The sequence below is a fragment of the Chelonia mydas genome, chromosome 6, assembly GCF_015237465.2.
Source record: "Chelonia mydas isolate rCheMyd1 chromosome 6, rCheMyd1.pri.v2, whole genome shotgun sequence".
Lineage (NCBI taxonomy): Eukaryota > Metazoa > Chordata > Testudines > Cheloniidae > Chelonia > Chelonia mydas.
The window spans coordinates 34,978,237-34,994,110 of NC_051246.2; the positions used below are offsets into that span (position 1 = coordinate 34,978,237).

The window sequence follows — 15,874 nt, forward strand, 5'->3', positions numbered from 1 at the left end:
TGTATTTGTGGGAGGATGAGCATTTGAAGTGATTGGAAATAGCAATAAAATAAAGAAAAAATTAAATAAAAGCTACAGAACACAATTTCGATCAGTGTCAATATTCTAACCTAAGAATATTGCCACAAGCATTTCAGCTAGTATATGAGTCTGTGCACTATTTGGTTCAGTCTTTGCTTGCTGCAAAATAAATATTTTTTTTTGTTATTGAATAAATTTTCCTGTAGAATCTGTGTGTACCCCTGAATTATATTGGTATGTCAAAGATCAAAAAGTAGACCAAAGACTCTCAGTGAAGAACTCACCCACAATGTGCTGGAAGATTAACAGTGCAACCATTTAGCATGAATAATACATTCTGTAACATCAGTTCTAAATTCAGCTCATTCTCATTTAATTCAAAATACTGAAAGGGAGGTGACACCAGGTTTCAATGGGCCTAAGGTAAATTTCAGTCTTCAACAAGGGTTGGCTTTTATAAAGGAGAATATCTGAGAGTTATGGCAGCAGAAATGTGGCTGTACCCAGCAAGCCCTTGGTCATGTGTGTGGTCCTCTCATTAAGGATTGTTCATGTGATTAAGGGTTTGCAAAACCAAGCCCATGGATTTTTTCCTTTCCCAGATCCCCACGCAAATACATCCTGGTCCACTTCCACCTCCCAATCCAGTCTTGTGGCCCTGGATCATGTTCCAGGTAAGTACAGAAGGAAGAAGTTAACCCCGCCCCTACTGTTTATTTAGCTCCAAAGATCTTTGTTTAGTACTTGTCCTATTTACCCTTCTATATTTGAATTAATGATCATGGAAATTCTTGACCAAAATTATGGAAAACAATATTATTTTTGGAACATATTATGTAATCAAGCTGTAATTTCAGATTTGGACCAAAAGTGAAAAGTGGCTTCATTTACGTAAAACTCCCTAGGAAAACCAGGCCTGCTAGACTTCCTAGACCCCACCCACCTAGACCTTCTGCTGCCAAGTCCAACCTGGTCTTCAAAGTTCCATTTCCTTAGACTCCTCAAAGTTTGTGTGGTTGGGGCACTTGCGGGACTGACACATAAGTATTAAAGTGAAATGGATCAGTGATCTAAGGATTCCCTCTGTTCTGGTCTAATTTTTACATACAAAAACATACGTAAAAACAGAGTTTGATTTTATAATTTTTTTTCCTCACACTAAGATCTGCCCCCCATGAGATCAGATAGGAATAGCCAAAGGCCCTACTTCAGTTGCAGGATGATTGTCAAATAATTGTGGCAGAGTGTGGACAAGATATGGAAAAATCACAGAAAAGTAATAATGGACATTTATTAATTGCAGTAATTTGGAAAAGCCAAAGAAGACCTATTTGTTTAAGAAAAATTTGCCGGAACAATACAAACACTCAAGTGTTATGTTATGCCTGCTAATTTTTTTTTTTAATAACTGACATTTTGCTGCAACTATATTACACTCATCAATGCGTGAAGCTGACAATGGGAGCACCACCTTGCGCAGGTGCTGACAGCCCAAGCCCCAGCCGCTATCAGCTTGGATAAATGGGGCTCTACTGTACTAATGGTGAAAAAAGTATGTGTTGCAAACTTCAAAATGTATGCAAAATTGTGGACTGTTCAAAGTAAGCTAATTAAAATCAAAATTGTGGTGGAAGCCTAATCCGCAATTTCTGCAATCTCACAAATTAAGTAGGGCTTTAGGAATAGCTAAATATGATATCTTACCATAGTGAGGTACATCTTGCAATTTTTTAGGCCCCCATGCATCTGCAAAGGGCTGCCTTGCAGGATTGGGGCTTTTATGATCTTGTATTTAAAGCACTCAGCTAGGAGATCTGGATTTAGTTCCTGGCTCTGCCACACACTTCTTGTGTATTCTTGGGTAAATCACTCAATCTCTGTAAAATGGGGATGATGACACTTCCTTTCCTCCCACCCTTTGTATGTCTTGTCTGTTTAGATTGTAAAGCTCTTCCAGGCAGGAGCTTTCTCTTGCTATGTGTTTGTACAGCACCTAGCACACTGGGACCCCAATCTCAGCTGGAGCTTCTAGGTGCAAGAGTAGGAGAAATACTAATCGTTTGTATCCTGTATGCATGCATGTGCAGCTTTAGTGTTTTCACATTTCAAATAAACTGGTTTGCTTGCTCCTCAGGCATTTCAAGCAGCATGAATTTTGATGAAGAGGATGAGGATGATGAAGACAGCTCAAGTTCCTCCCAGTTAAACAGTAACACCCGACCTGGCTCTGCAACCAGCAAGAAATCAAACAAGGTTAGATGGCAGAAGTGTTGTCTGTAGATTAATATGAACTTTGTCATTTCCAGGTCAGAAAGCCAGCATTTTTTAACAGGGACTTTTTTAATATAGCATCTTGAGGGAGGTTTGCTGTGGTACATCACAGCATTCAGAGAAGTAAGTAATGGAAAGGTTGAACAGGAGAGCATCTTCTGAAAACCAAAAACTAGAGATGGGTGAAATGACCTGAAATTTCATTGAAAAGTCAAAGCAAACATTCCCAGAAGTGAACGCATAGCTAATATTACCTGAACTTGAATGAAGAGAAAAAAAAAATAGGTAAACTAAATATCAAATTGTTAAAATAAAATCTTTGATCAGAGTTGGTGATGGGGAGAGAGGTTTTGGCTTTACTGTTATCTCCATCTGTAGTCTCTCTCTGCTCCTGCCACTGGTACCCAAAGTGCTCTCAACTCTCAAGTACAGGCATTCTTAACCCTGCTACTTCAACTGTAATCCATCCCCAAACAACCCACTTTTCCCTTTCATGATCTCTCAATTGCCTAGGTTTTCCAGCTGTGAACTTTCTCAGAATTGGGCGTATTCAGATCTAGGGTTTTGGGAAGGACTCATCCATAAATATTGAGCCAGATTCTGCCTTGCATTGGTTATGAGTCTGACTTTCAAGGTGCAACTAACTCCACTCCTTTTTTCCAGTATGTCCCCTGTGCGGGGATGCAGTTGGCATAGGAAACTGTTCCACTGGCTTTACACCAGCTGAGGGGGGATTCTCATCTGAGCAGCTGCATCCAAATCCCACCCCTGAGAGGCATAAAGGGGCCAGAACAGGGGGAATGCAATGTGTATGTTGTTGCCGTTATTTTTTTTTAAAAAAAAGAAAAGCTGTTTCTGCAGTGCAGCTGCTGACATGTTTCTTTAAAATCTTGTGTTTTCAGTCTTTCCTTTGTAATCATAAAGTAAACATGAGGTAACCTTTCTTACTCTTCTAGGAGGCAGCCTCAGCTCCCAGCCCTTCCACAAATGAGCCTGTCATAGATGTTGATGACCTGGAGGAGTTTGCTGTGAGACCTGCTCCACAGGGCGTCACTGTCAAATGCCGAATCACAAGAGACAAGAAGGGAATGGACCGAGGAATGTACCCTACCTATTACCTCCACTTGGAAAGGGAGGATGGTAAAAAGGTCATAAAATATACCTGAATGACATACCAGTTGCACCTGAACTTAAACGCATTAAAAGTGTCTTCAGAATTTTTATGTAGCCAGTAGAATTATATATTTCCTTTGACTAAGGGTTTGGTACTATGCAGTGTATCACCACATTATATTTACTTTCCCATTCTTTATCATATTATTTGGTCTTAGAAGAGTCCATGCCTGGCAGCTGAAAATCGTTAGCAATTGAGGCTCCTTCCCCTTTGAGACTGAAAGTCTTCTATTTTCACTTCCCTTGGAGGAGCCAGTACAAGTTAGAATTAAACATTTAACAAAGCATATCAGGTTTAATTATTTAAACCATAAATAATGGATTGAAGGAAGAAGCAGTCACTGCGCCTTGCTGGCTTTTACCCATTTTTGCTAAGTCTCAGGTGACTGTGTCTGCTGATGATGATAAACCTCGGGAACATTGCCCATTTATTGGGAGGATGGGGTATTAAACATTCTTTGACATTCTACAATGTGACATTTTCTGCATTCCTTAGGTATTTCTATTAGCTGGAAGGAAGCGAAAGAAGAGCAAAACCTCTAATTACCTCATCTCTATAGACCCAACTGACCTGTCTCGAGGCGGAGAGAGTTTCATTGGAAAACTAAGGTAAACATTGAAGCACCCAAGATAGAGAGGAGGGAATATACGTTTTCTTGACAGAATATTCAGTTTCTTTGCAATTATGATACCTGTAAAAAAAGAGGGCTTACTCTTAGTTACAGTCTTGGTTATATCATGTGACTCTAGGCCTTGGGTAAAATTTTCAAAAGTACCTAAGTCCCATTTTCCATTTTAAAAGTGATTTAGGTATGTAGGATCCTAAATCTTATTGAAAGTTAATGGGACAGATTTCTGAATCTATTTAGGTGTCTATCAGTGTGGATATGCGCCTAGGGGGATTTGCAAAAGCATCCAAGAAGATTAGGTGCCTAACTCCCATTGATTTAAATACCATTGAAAATCTGCCCTTAGGCCTTTTTGAAAATTTTACCCCTGTCTCAGGCCCTTTAATAAAAGCCTTAAACTGCATTGCGATAAATGAGAGGGGGGTAGCTCCCTTTTATGGACACCCAGCCAGCCAGTTAGCTATAAAATTCCTCTTAGTAACTGTTCTCTACTTGCTTTACCTGTAAAGGGTTAACAAGCCCACAGGTAAAAGGAAAGGAGTGGGCACCTGACCAAAAAAGCCAATGGAAGGGCTTCAACTTTTTAAAATTGGGAAAAAAAACTTCCCCCTTTTCTGTGTGTTGTGGTTCTCTGGAGAGCAGAAACACAGAGTAGCAATGCTGTGAGCAGCTTTACTACCAGGTATGCAAAAGCATTAATTCATACCTCTAACCTACTTATCTGAAACCCCAGATAGGTAAGTAAATCAGGGAATGTCTAAAAAGATGTGATTAGGTTTATTTCTTATTGGCTTCTGGACACCTCTGTGCTAACCCCAGATGCTTTTGTTTTGCTTGTAACCTTGAAGCTGAACCTCAAGAGAGCTATCTTGATGCTTAATTTTTGTAACTGGGTTTTTTAAATCTAGCAAAAGCCTAAGTTCCAGATGTTTTCTTTCTTTTTTGTTTTTAATAAAATTTACCTTTTTTAAGAACAGGATTGGATTTTTGCTGTCCTAAGAGATTTGTGCATATGTTGTTTAATTAGCTGCGAGCAACAGCTAATTCCCTTTGTTTTCTTTCTCGGCTCTTCCCTGGAGTGGCGGGGGGTGAAAGGGCTTGAGGATACCCCACAGGAAGGAATTCCCAAGTGCACCTTCCTGGGTTCCAAAGGGTTTGCGTTTGGGTGGTGGCAGCATTTACCAAGCTAAGGTCAGAGAGAAACTGTAACCTTGGGAGTTTAATACAAGCCTGGAGGGGCCTGTATTAATTTTTAAAATCCTTGCGGGCCCCCACCTTCTGCACTCGAAGTGTCAGATTGGGGAATCAGCCTTGACATGCATTTATTTACAAGTGGAGGAATTCTTATAGAACCATGAGCTTCTTCCCCCTCCTTGTCCTTCTCCCTGCAAGTCTGTTGTTAATATACACTTGTTGTGCTTCATTATTTTTATGACTTTCATTTAAAGAAAGGACGAAAGTCTGATGTTAAAAACTTGTATATATACACACAGGGAAAAGTCATTATCTGTTGTCTGTTTGGACTAGTGGCTAAAAATTTGGATGCAATATTAGAATTGGTAAAAATTAAAAAAATAGTGTAAGAGAAGTTGAGTCACTGGAAAGTTTGCTCTTCAAAGCAGGAGCAGCATTAGCAGCAGGCAACTAGGGTGGTCACCCACAGTGCCAACTTCCAGAGTTGGGGTAGAGGGAGAACCACATTACTCTGACAGTCTTTTGTTTGTTTTGTTTTGGCTGGTCGGTTAGTTGGTGGTTTTTTGCTTGGCCACTCAGAGGATGCTGAAACATTTTCAGCCCTGGATGGCAAAACATTTATTTCCAGACCTGTGTCAAACCAGGTATGGATAGTTAAATGGCTCAGGGTGGAGTAAATATGTTTCACTGCACAGCTTTCTCATGAATGTTTTATGTTATTGCACACACATATTTTAGTTATTTATTTCTTTAGATTTCTTAAAAAAAATATACAGAAGAGTACCTATCTATTGATCTAGGCGCCTTTTGGTAGAACTTAAGAAAACCGTCCAACTAAAACAGCAACTAACTGAACAGAAACTCCCAACGAAACTCAGCCTCATGAGTGTCTTAAGCACCATACATGATACCTTTTTTTTACAGATGATCTGCATTGAAAATGGCACTGTAGATTAACTAGAACTGCACCGCTTCTTTTATATCTGATTTATTGTCTCTTGGTAGATTACAGAATTCTCCCAGCACAGTGCAATAATAGGGACAGTGACTGTAACATGCATCTTGTAATATCCTGCCTCCCAGAGGTGCATGTATATTTAGGATTTCAGATGACCATTTTATTTACAGTTAATAGAATATTATGGGGTTTTTACCACTTGAGGCTCTGATATGATAAGGGACTAGGTAATTCAGGCTGTATTGTCAACAAAAGTAATTTGTCCTCCTGTTTTTTGATAGATCAAATCTTATGGGGACTAAGTTTACAGTATATGACAATGGAGTAAATCCAATGAAAACAACATCAAGCCTAGAAGCAAGTAACCTGCGTCAGGAGCTAGCTGCTATTTGCTATGTAAGTACTGCTCGCAGGCAAAACCTGTAAGGAGTGGAAGTTAATTTTCAAAACATTGGACCTGGTTCTCTTCTCACTTACACTGGTATAAGTCAGCATTCGCTCCCTGAACAACTGAGGTTCCCAGTTTCAGATTGTCTCTCAGGAAGACCAGGAAACTTTAACAGGAAGTAAAGGTAAGAAATACTTACCCACATGTACTCCTTGTCACCAGACAGATTGCCATGTGACAGGCCCCTCATCTCCAGTCAGAAGACCTCAGAGCCGTGGTACTATGGGGATAGAATGCTTTACACTCCTGTACGTATCTTATGGGCAAGGCCTTTCTCAGTGGGAACTGTAACTGTGGGGACAAAATTACTACCAGTAAAACATGATGAGCAGCAATGGCACCCTGGAGATGGCATCTGTGTTCCAGTAGAGTTCACAGGGAGCTGGGCAGGTAGGTCTGAAATGGTCCGTCAGAGAGAAAGAGAAAGTGCATGTCTCCCCTTGAAGGAACCAGGAGCATCTGGCCGCTTCCTGGCTCCAGTATGATGTGGACTAGCTAGTCACACCATCCCCTCTCCCCAGCTTGAGAGGGTGAGTCTCAGGCTGTAAGAAACAATCTGTCTGGAGTGATGGGTGATGCGCTGAATGACCTGGAGGATTGTCAGCACATGAAAACCAAAATGAGGGGCCCTCCACTTCCATGGGCATGACTCCAGACAGTAGGGTCAGTGGTATTACCAACATTAACATGGTTTTTTGGTTGGGGTATGGGGTTGGTTCTGTCTTTGTACAGATGACACAACACATTTCCCCCACCCATTAACCCACCCCTTCACTCTGGTGTCTGGGCGCTTCACACCTGCCCCTTCAGATTTTCAGCAAACAATACCTTTAAAATCATAAACTCAAGCATTTGACTTCGCTTTATATTTAGACTTCGCTTTCACTATGATATAAAGGCACTTACATGTCCAGTGAATTATTTTTACTGACTTTTGTAGTGTGGCATTCCCTGTAGCAGAGCAACTGATCTGCTGCTGCGAGCAGAGAGCAGGAGTAAAAAAATAAAAACGACTTTTTATATGTATTAAAAAAAGAGAAATATGCAAATGGTGATATATAGATATAGCAAGAGCTATAGTTATAAAATATGCAAATTGAGGCACTGCATCATTTGCATGGAATCACCAGATATTTGGACATTGCAGGTGAAAACCCCACCGTAGTCAATGGAGTTAGCATCTACATGCATAAAACTAATGTAGGTGAGACCAGAATCATACCCACTGTTTGGTGAGTCTGGCTAAAACAGATTAATGAGTTTGCATAGATGCCTATTACTAGATCGGTGTGCTTAAAACTTACAAGTATATATTAAAAAATTACATAGTTAAGCCTATTACTTGTTCCACTGATCTTTTAATATTTCAGAAGAAAATTATTAGATTTTCAAATGTGCTATGATTCTGACCACAGCACAAAAGGAGAGCTGGATTTGATTTGATTAATGATACTGCCTGTTAAAGTAAAGGTTGTTTGTACTGATTGCAGCACAAATGCAGTGTAGTAAAGTACCATACAGAAGGTATTCAAAACAACTTTATCCTAAGGTGACCTTGAGCAAAAACTACCCACTGTAACAAACATCTGATGTCAGATGTGAAACCCATCTCCCTTCTATTTCATATTGATCAAGTCCCCCTCTGGAGAAAGCTGTGCCAGCATCAACCAGCATACTGAATCTGACCAGCATGCCTCATTTATCCAAGCAAAATGAAAGACTGGCAATAACTTCATTGTTAATCGTGAGATAAATGCACTGAAATCCCTAATTGTGACGCTCCCCTCTGTGTTATGCTCCAAGCACTATGGCTGAAGTAAGTGCAAGTAAGTGCAAGTGCTAAGAAATTGTTTGTACTCTCACCACAGAGAATCTTATCGTGATGGTGGAATAGTTGATTAATAAATCTTCAGCAGCACCTAAAGGCCAATTTCAGAATAGCTGTGCTTTTGTAAATATATCTGAAGTAAGATTTTAGTGAGATGCAGAGGTCTGGCTGTATGCTTTGCCATGCTCAACACTTACCCCTTTAAATTCTGAATAGCGCACAATTCAGTTTTCTCCAGACTCAGTAAGTTGGGCGATCAGATAATAAAAAAATATCTGATCCAGTTTCCATTGTAGTCAATGAAAAGCTCCCACTGACTTCAGTGGATGTTGCTCAGGCTCCAAATCACTTGCACAGTGAGGTAGATAGTATATCTTAGTGTGTTTTGATGTAGTGAGAGTTTTGGCCTTGTGTGTGATTCAACAGTAAATAAGTTCTACAAAAAGGCACTGGTGTGTGCATGTAGTTCAGATAGGAAGGGAATGAAACCAAGGAAAGACAGTGGATATCATTGATCCAGTTTTTGTATTCCCTGCAGAACTATTTGCAGGCAAGCAGTTAGGGTGTATAGTACTTGAGCACCTTAAGGACTAACCAATTTATTTGAGCATAAGCTTTCGTGAGCTACAGCTCACTTCATCAGATGCATCGTGAGCTGTAGCTCTCGAAAGCTTATGCTCAGATAAATTGGTTAGTCTCTAAGGTGCCACAAGTCCTCCTTTTCTTTTTGTGAATACAGACTAACACGGCTGTTACTCTGAAACCGGTATATAGTACGTGGATTTTATAACTATTATTATAATAAAACACATAATAGCCTAAATTTACACTGTGTTTTAAAAGCCAGAGTATGGAAAAGTTCTGCAGTCCAGTGATTAAACATATGAATCACCATTATACTATTCCCAGGAACACCACACTGGTCAGGTAAATGGCAATGATCCATCACCTAAACACACAGGAGCAGCTCTTCAATTGATTTAACTCACTATAGTTCCAATAAAGTCAATTGAGCTATTGCCATTTACAGGAGCAGAGGATCTGGTCCACAGATCCTATTTTTGAGCTCCTTTGCACAAGTGTAAATCAAAACTGTATTACAGTAAATGGAGTTACAGTGGGGTCAGATCAGATTTTCGTCCATTTTCCCCAAAAAGCACTAGTCACAGCCCTGGAATAAAAATGTATTTATAACAACATTGTTGGGTGGAAGAGAATGATGGAGGAGATCTGGGAAATTGACTTTATTTGGATGATGATATGTTGGGAAGTTCTGAGCTTAATTTAAGCTCCTTTTCCTTCCCTACTTGCTTTATTTATGTATTCCATGTTTATGCAGAACTGAATTTTAATGTTGCAGCTTGATGTTGGCAAAATGATTACATCCATTGATATACACTTTCATAAAGCCTTTTAGTGATTTACTCATCAATGGTATAATTTACAGCGTGAAATCAGTACTTTCCTCCCTTCAGTTCCCTTTTCATATAGCGAAAGCATTAATTTTAGTTTTTATTCGAAAGTCTGATGAATATCTTACTGAAGTTTCAGGGGGATAATGTATTCTTGTTGCAAGTAATGTTATGCGGCATTAGTGTTTAACTCCAGCTTTCACGGTCTCCAGCCACATTGGTGTCTCAGTGGATTGCATATAACACAACTGCAGCTTGAAAAGAAATGCTCAGGACACTGAATAGAAAACCAGTATTGTCAATAATTAGTGGAAGATAAGCCTAGGCATGAGTCTCTTCACAGAAATTGGCTCTTGCTATGTTATCTAAGCTCTCTCTAGCTTGAGAATGCTGTTGGCAAATGTATTAGTTTGGGTCTCACTATTATACAGGCATCAAATAGGAATTCCCAGCTGAAATGATGACCTTTGTTTACTCTGTCAAAGACCTTGACAGAAGCATTTTGTAAAATAGGCAGAAAGCTTTCAATTACTGTCCTGGTGACATAAAAATCCATTTGTCTCTTCTGTGCCCAATGGGATTTATCCAGCATGGTTGAAAATCTTTTGTAGGACTGGTAGAATGGTAAGGAATGTTTGTTGAAATAACTGGGGTGATTTCAGAAATTTGGAGTATGACAAAGGCTTCATCTGCATGCAGAAATTTTAGGCCTACATTTTCAAAAGTGCCTATAGATGTGGGGTGCCTTAATTTTTCGGTGCCCCACTTGAGACATCATAAAGGGCTCTGGTTTGCAAAAAGGGGGGGGGGTCACACAAAATCAGGCCCTTTGTAGGCGTTTCCAGTTGAGTACCCAAAAATGAGACATCCAAATTCACAAGTCACTTTTGAAAATTCCCACGGATTGAGCTGCACTTGCCCTAGTTTAGATGAGGCTCTTGACAGGTTCTGGTGTCTCCCTGGGGTAGCTGAACTGATGGTAAAGCTCGTCACTGACTTCAGTAGGTACAGAGATAGGCCACCAGGGAGTGATTTGAGAATCCCACCTTTGCAGTTTATTGCCCCTTGAAGATAGAAGAGGGAGGGGGAGGATAATAGCTCTGACTACCTGAGGACAAATAAGGACTGAAAAGAGAAATCAGACTACGGGTCTATTTTGATTTTGGCACTTACCTTTTGAGAGACTCTCAGTTACCATGGCAGTGGGCACGGTTAAAACCTGAGTAGATAGAGAGCAAAGTTACATTTACTACGAAACACAATGTTTTGCATGGACATACCTTGGCACCAGTGTTTTTCTTTCTCTACCGCCTCTGCCTCCGTAACTAAGAAAACCTGCCTTCGTGATACCATGTTTGTTTGTTTTTGTCATTCTCATCTCCAAGTCCACCATATTTGAAGACTTTACAAATCAAACCAATACTAACAGATGCTAACACTGGCAGCTCTTCATCTTTTGCTTTTGTGCTGGCTGTGGAATGAAAGGAAGCTAGGTTTCTTTTTTTCCTCTCTCTCTCTCTCTCTCTCTCTCTCCCCATTAAAATGTGTGTGTGCATTTAGTGGTTATGAAATTATAACTGCAATTTATTGCGATAACTAGTGGTACCCAGGCATTCTGGTTATTTCATACCTGTTTTCAATAATGAATGATTTTTTACCTGCATTAATGTACCTGGCAGCCTGTCCTAGAAGCTTTGTCACAGAGGGCTTTATGGCAGACTGTTATATTTCCATTTTTCCTTTTGTCAGAACTGTTAAGACAGAGGGGTTGACAGTGCTGATGAATGCAGGCAATTCAGATGGTTTTTGAGTGGACTAATAATGGGGTGATGACACTGCTTTATCCTCTGTGCTAAAGAACTTAACTTCCAAGATTAAAAATAAGAAGCATTACAAATACTTTTTCTAAAAATTTTTTAGGAAACAAATGTCTTGGGATTTAAAGGACCTCGCAAAATGAGTGTAGTCATACCAGGAATGAATATGGACCATGAAAGAGTTTCTATCCGACCACGCAATGTAAGTCACAATGTGTCTCAACAATTAAAATTACTAAAGGATGTCCTCTTTCACCCAGATTGGTTATGTTTCTACTTCTGAAGGGTTGGATGTTAGAGATTTGTTCTGTTTGTACAGCACCTAGCACAGTTGGCTCCTGGTCTGTGGCTGGGGCTCCTAGGCGCTACCATGTTACAAATAAATAATACATTTCAGAGATCAGCTATGGACTAGGATTTTCAAAGATGCTTTTGGGATTTGGATGTCCAATTCCTATTAAAATACTTAACATTCCTTTGTTTTGTTTTATTTGTACTGTGATACTGGAAGTTAAGGGTGACAATTAAGGAGTACGGTGGAAGTTGTTAACTCCCTTTCCCCTCAGAGAGTGCTAACCTGAAGTTTGTGTGTGTGATGTTTCAGGAACATGAAACACTTCTTGCAAGATGGCAGAACAAAAATACAGAGAGCATCATTGAGCTGCATAACAAAACTCCGGTCTGGAATGATGACACCCAGTCCTATGTTCTAAATTTCCATGGTCGAGTCACACAGGCCTCCGTGAAAAACTTCCAAATTATTCACGATAATGATCGTAAGTGCAGATCACTGAGCTAAACTGATTAGAAACAACACTTATTTTGTACACACTCTGACACTGATTCTATCCTGACAATTCAGATCAGATTGTTTTTTATACCTACTGGGACAGATTTTGTGCTGTGCTACCTGAAGGGTGCAGCACGGAAGATGCAGTGTAAGGGTAAAAGTTGCTTTATGCCACCTTTCTACCCTCTGGATTCCAGGCTGCTGCAGAGGCGGGTTAGGCCCCCCAGTGTAAATTGAGCAGCTCTGCAGGCTATGCTAATTTACAGCAGCCTCCTCCTCCTGGCTACTTATGGACTGGGCAACAGCCCAGGACTCCCTGTCAGATCAGTCAGCACTGTGCTATTCCCTGGGCTGCCCCAGCACACTCCTTTACATAAGGGCCTGTATTAGTCCTTTGCTGGGGAAATCCTATCCCAGCCATTTGTGGTTCTTTTCTGGTCCCTCTATGCCCTCAGTGTGCACTTGGCAAGTGGGGGCAGAATCTGCCCCACTATGCACTCACATAACTCACAGGTGTAGATGACACAAGGAAGATGCAGATGTATCGGACCAGAGTCTTGTCTAGGACAGTGAGGGTGTTGAAGGCTTGATAAGATCAACACTGTGAAGACCATGCATGGGAACTGGCAGTGCCAGCTTCTGAGAGCTATATGGTGTTTTAAACATTTGCCAAGGCTTCTAAGTGATGCTGAAATTCACACTGCACAATTACCTTTGAAGTGTTTCTGTGTCAAGTGTGTACATTCACAGTAGCAGAAAGGCAGCACAGTTACACCCATACTCACCCCCTCTCACACTCTTTCTCCCAATCCTCTTTGCCTGCCTGACCTTGCTTCTGTTAAATTCAATGGGAGCAGAATTAGATCCTGTCTGGTATGAGTGAAATTCTCCACTGTACAGAGGATCAACACAAGTTCTGTGCATAGTTCTTGTGCTGGCCTTCTTCACAGAGGTGAATTTCATGCTTATGAATGCTAGGGAATAGCGGTCTTGTTTGTTTGTTTTTTTTAAACCCATTTTTACCTGGGTAAAATTTTAAAAGAAAACACACATAAAGCCTTTATTCCTGCAATTTGTCCTCGTTCAAATTGTCCTCTTATGAATAGTCCCATTGAAGTCATGACTACTTGTCTGAGTATATGTTATAGCATTCAATCCATCTATCATGGTGAGTTTTGGGCAGTGGGTTGGTATTGAACACGCATTTATTTAATAGGGGCTGCAGTCAAAACTAACACTTTGTCACTTTTATGACTTTTATTACAGCTGACTATATAGTGATGCAGTTTGGCCGTGTGGCTGAGGATGTATTCACCATGGACTACAACTACCCAATGTGTGCACTACAGGCCTTTGCTATTGCCCTCTCCAGTTTTGACAGCAAATTGGCTTGTGAGTAAACAGGAATGGTAGAGTCTCCACACAGCTGAGCAGTATGCCACAAGGGAAAACAACATGATTCCAAATACTCACTGGTATCATTTATGGTTCATACAAACCAGGCCAGGTAAAATTCATTTTTGGAAGGACCACCATATTGCTGGGGAGAAAATAATTGGAATCTTTTAAACATTCAGGACATTCAGGAAATATTGTTTTATCTGTTATATATTTTTCTGGAAGTGGCACCAAGTTTCTGTAAATAAAAGTCCAGTCTGATAGTCTTAGCTATGTTATGGAGAGGTGCCATGATGTACTGTACCATGGCTCAAATAACACCATTCCCAGTGGTGTCTCTTTTCTAAATCCATGAAACCTATCTTAAAAAAAAAAGTCTGTTTTTATGTTAAGAAGTATTCAGAGGCTGTACTCAGACCTCAAGATTGTGTTGAATAGTTTGAACGTCACATCACCCAACACAGAAGAAACGATCACCAAAAAAGATGCACTTTTTGAACAGACGAGGATCTCGTGTAATATAAAACCAAGTCTGAGGGTGAAAGGCCTATCTATATTGGACTGAACTTGATTTGTTGCTATTATTTATGTGGAGGAGCAGAGTGAGTTTTAATTATAGTAGGAGAAAAAGGAGAAGTAGACAGCACAAAATAATGTTGCACAAGTCACTTGAATTCTAAGGTGTCTTTTTTTTATGTTTTAACATCTATTTGCTTTTAAGTTCTGTTTCAAATGAAAACCTATTGGAATTCTAGAAAGGGAAAAAATCTGAATGCCAGCATTTTGGCATGCTGGGTCTTGGGAATTGTATCCTTATATATCCCTATATCAATTCAGATACATATTTTGTGTCAAGTGATATAAATATTTGGATAAAGATCTCTTCACAGAGCTGCATCATTATTTTAAGCCAGTTGTGTGAATGATGAAGGAAAGTAGTAGAAATAATATATTAAATTAGTCTGGCCTTTTGTGATTTAAATGTTGGATATTGAGTTTTGTCAAATCTGCAGTAACAATTTTCATATTTATTTCTCATTATAAAAGTGCTTGAAATCTATTAAAATCTATTTTACATTATAATGTAAAAGTGCCAGCTACTGAGCTAAATTCTTCTCGGCAAATATAGTGTACATTACAGACAATTTAGATTCATTCAGGACATATAAATAGCTTAAAATAGGATTTTCTTTTGTTTCATCTTTTCTGATAGGATATATAAATAAATATCATTTCAAAATACAAGCTGTCCACTCAGCTTTCTTGCATTGTAAACATCTCAAAAGTCATCAAGGAAAGACTTTAACTATGAGAAATGCATAAAACCCCATTTAAAAATAATGGAGATCCTGAGTCTTACTTCTATTTTCCCTTACAATAATATTCCCAAACTAACACAACAGTTTATCAGAAGAGCTTTAAATATTGGAGTAACATTTTATACTGTGCTTATAAAAAACCCCTTTTTTATCCTTAAGAGCATATCTAGATTATATAATGAGAAAATGAGATCAGATCTGCTTGTCTCATAGCTTCCAGTCCCTGTGTGACCATAGGGGACAGGCCATTAGGACAGGTGGTGCCATTTGGACTGTATGATTTCAACTAATAAGAGAAATATATTTTATTCTGTGCCTCTGCCTCCAGATCTCATTACAGATATAGGGACAAAGAAATTTCAGTGGACAGATGTGCTTGCAGTTGGATTGTTGTTGCTTAATTTACAGCTTTATATGAAAGTCTGTTTTAAATAGAATAAACCCATTTTAAATCCCCCTGAAGTCAATGAAGAGAAGCCTCCTGGCTTTGATAGGGGGTTGTTCACCCGTGGCCCAACCTATTGAATATGTTCTAAACAATAGCAGAGACTGCCCTTCATCTTCAGTCTTTTCACAAAAGAAATATTTTCTTCCTGTAGTATAAAATAAGAAAGAT

At 39.6% G+C, this 15,874-nt stretch overlaps 1 protein-coding gene across 11 annotated transcripts in view; it reads left to right on the forward strand.

The window, feature by feature from the left end:
* Positions 1-15,573, forward strand: part of TUB (TUB bipartite transcription factor) — a 250,240-nt gene extending 234,667 nt beyond the window's left edge. For 6 of the 11 annotated variants that reach the window (XM_037899755.2, XM_043548591.1, XM_037899756.2 and 3 more), the window contains 8 exons: positions 624-695; positions 2,156-2,274; positions 3,249-3,440; positions 3,962-4,074; positions 6,528-6,642; positions 11,855-11,953; positions 12,356-12,527; positions 13,808-15,573. In XM_037899755.2, the coding sequence (XP_037755683.1) occupies positions 624-695; positions 2,156-2,274; positions 3,249-3,440; positions 3,962-4,074; positions 6,528-6,642; positions 11,855-11,953; positions 12,356-12,527; positions 13,808-13,941 (1,016 nt within the window). In that variant the 3' untranslated portion in view covers positions 13,942-15,573. The remainder of the gene's footprint in view (positions 1-623; positions 696-2,155; positions 2,275-3,248; positions 3,441-3,961; positions 4,075-6,527; positions 6,643-11,854; positions 11,954-12,355; positions 12,528-13,807) is intronic. The other 5 variants (XM_037899759.2, XM_037899760.2, XM_043548593.1 and 2 more) reach the window with 1 other exon arrangement.
* Positions 15,574-15,874: the final 301 nt, after the last annotated feature.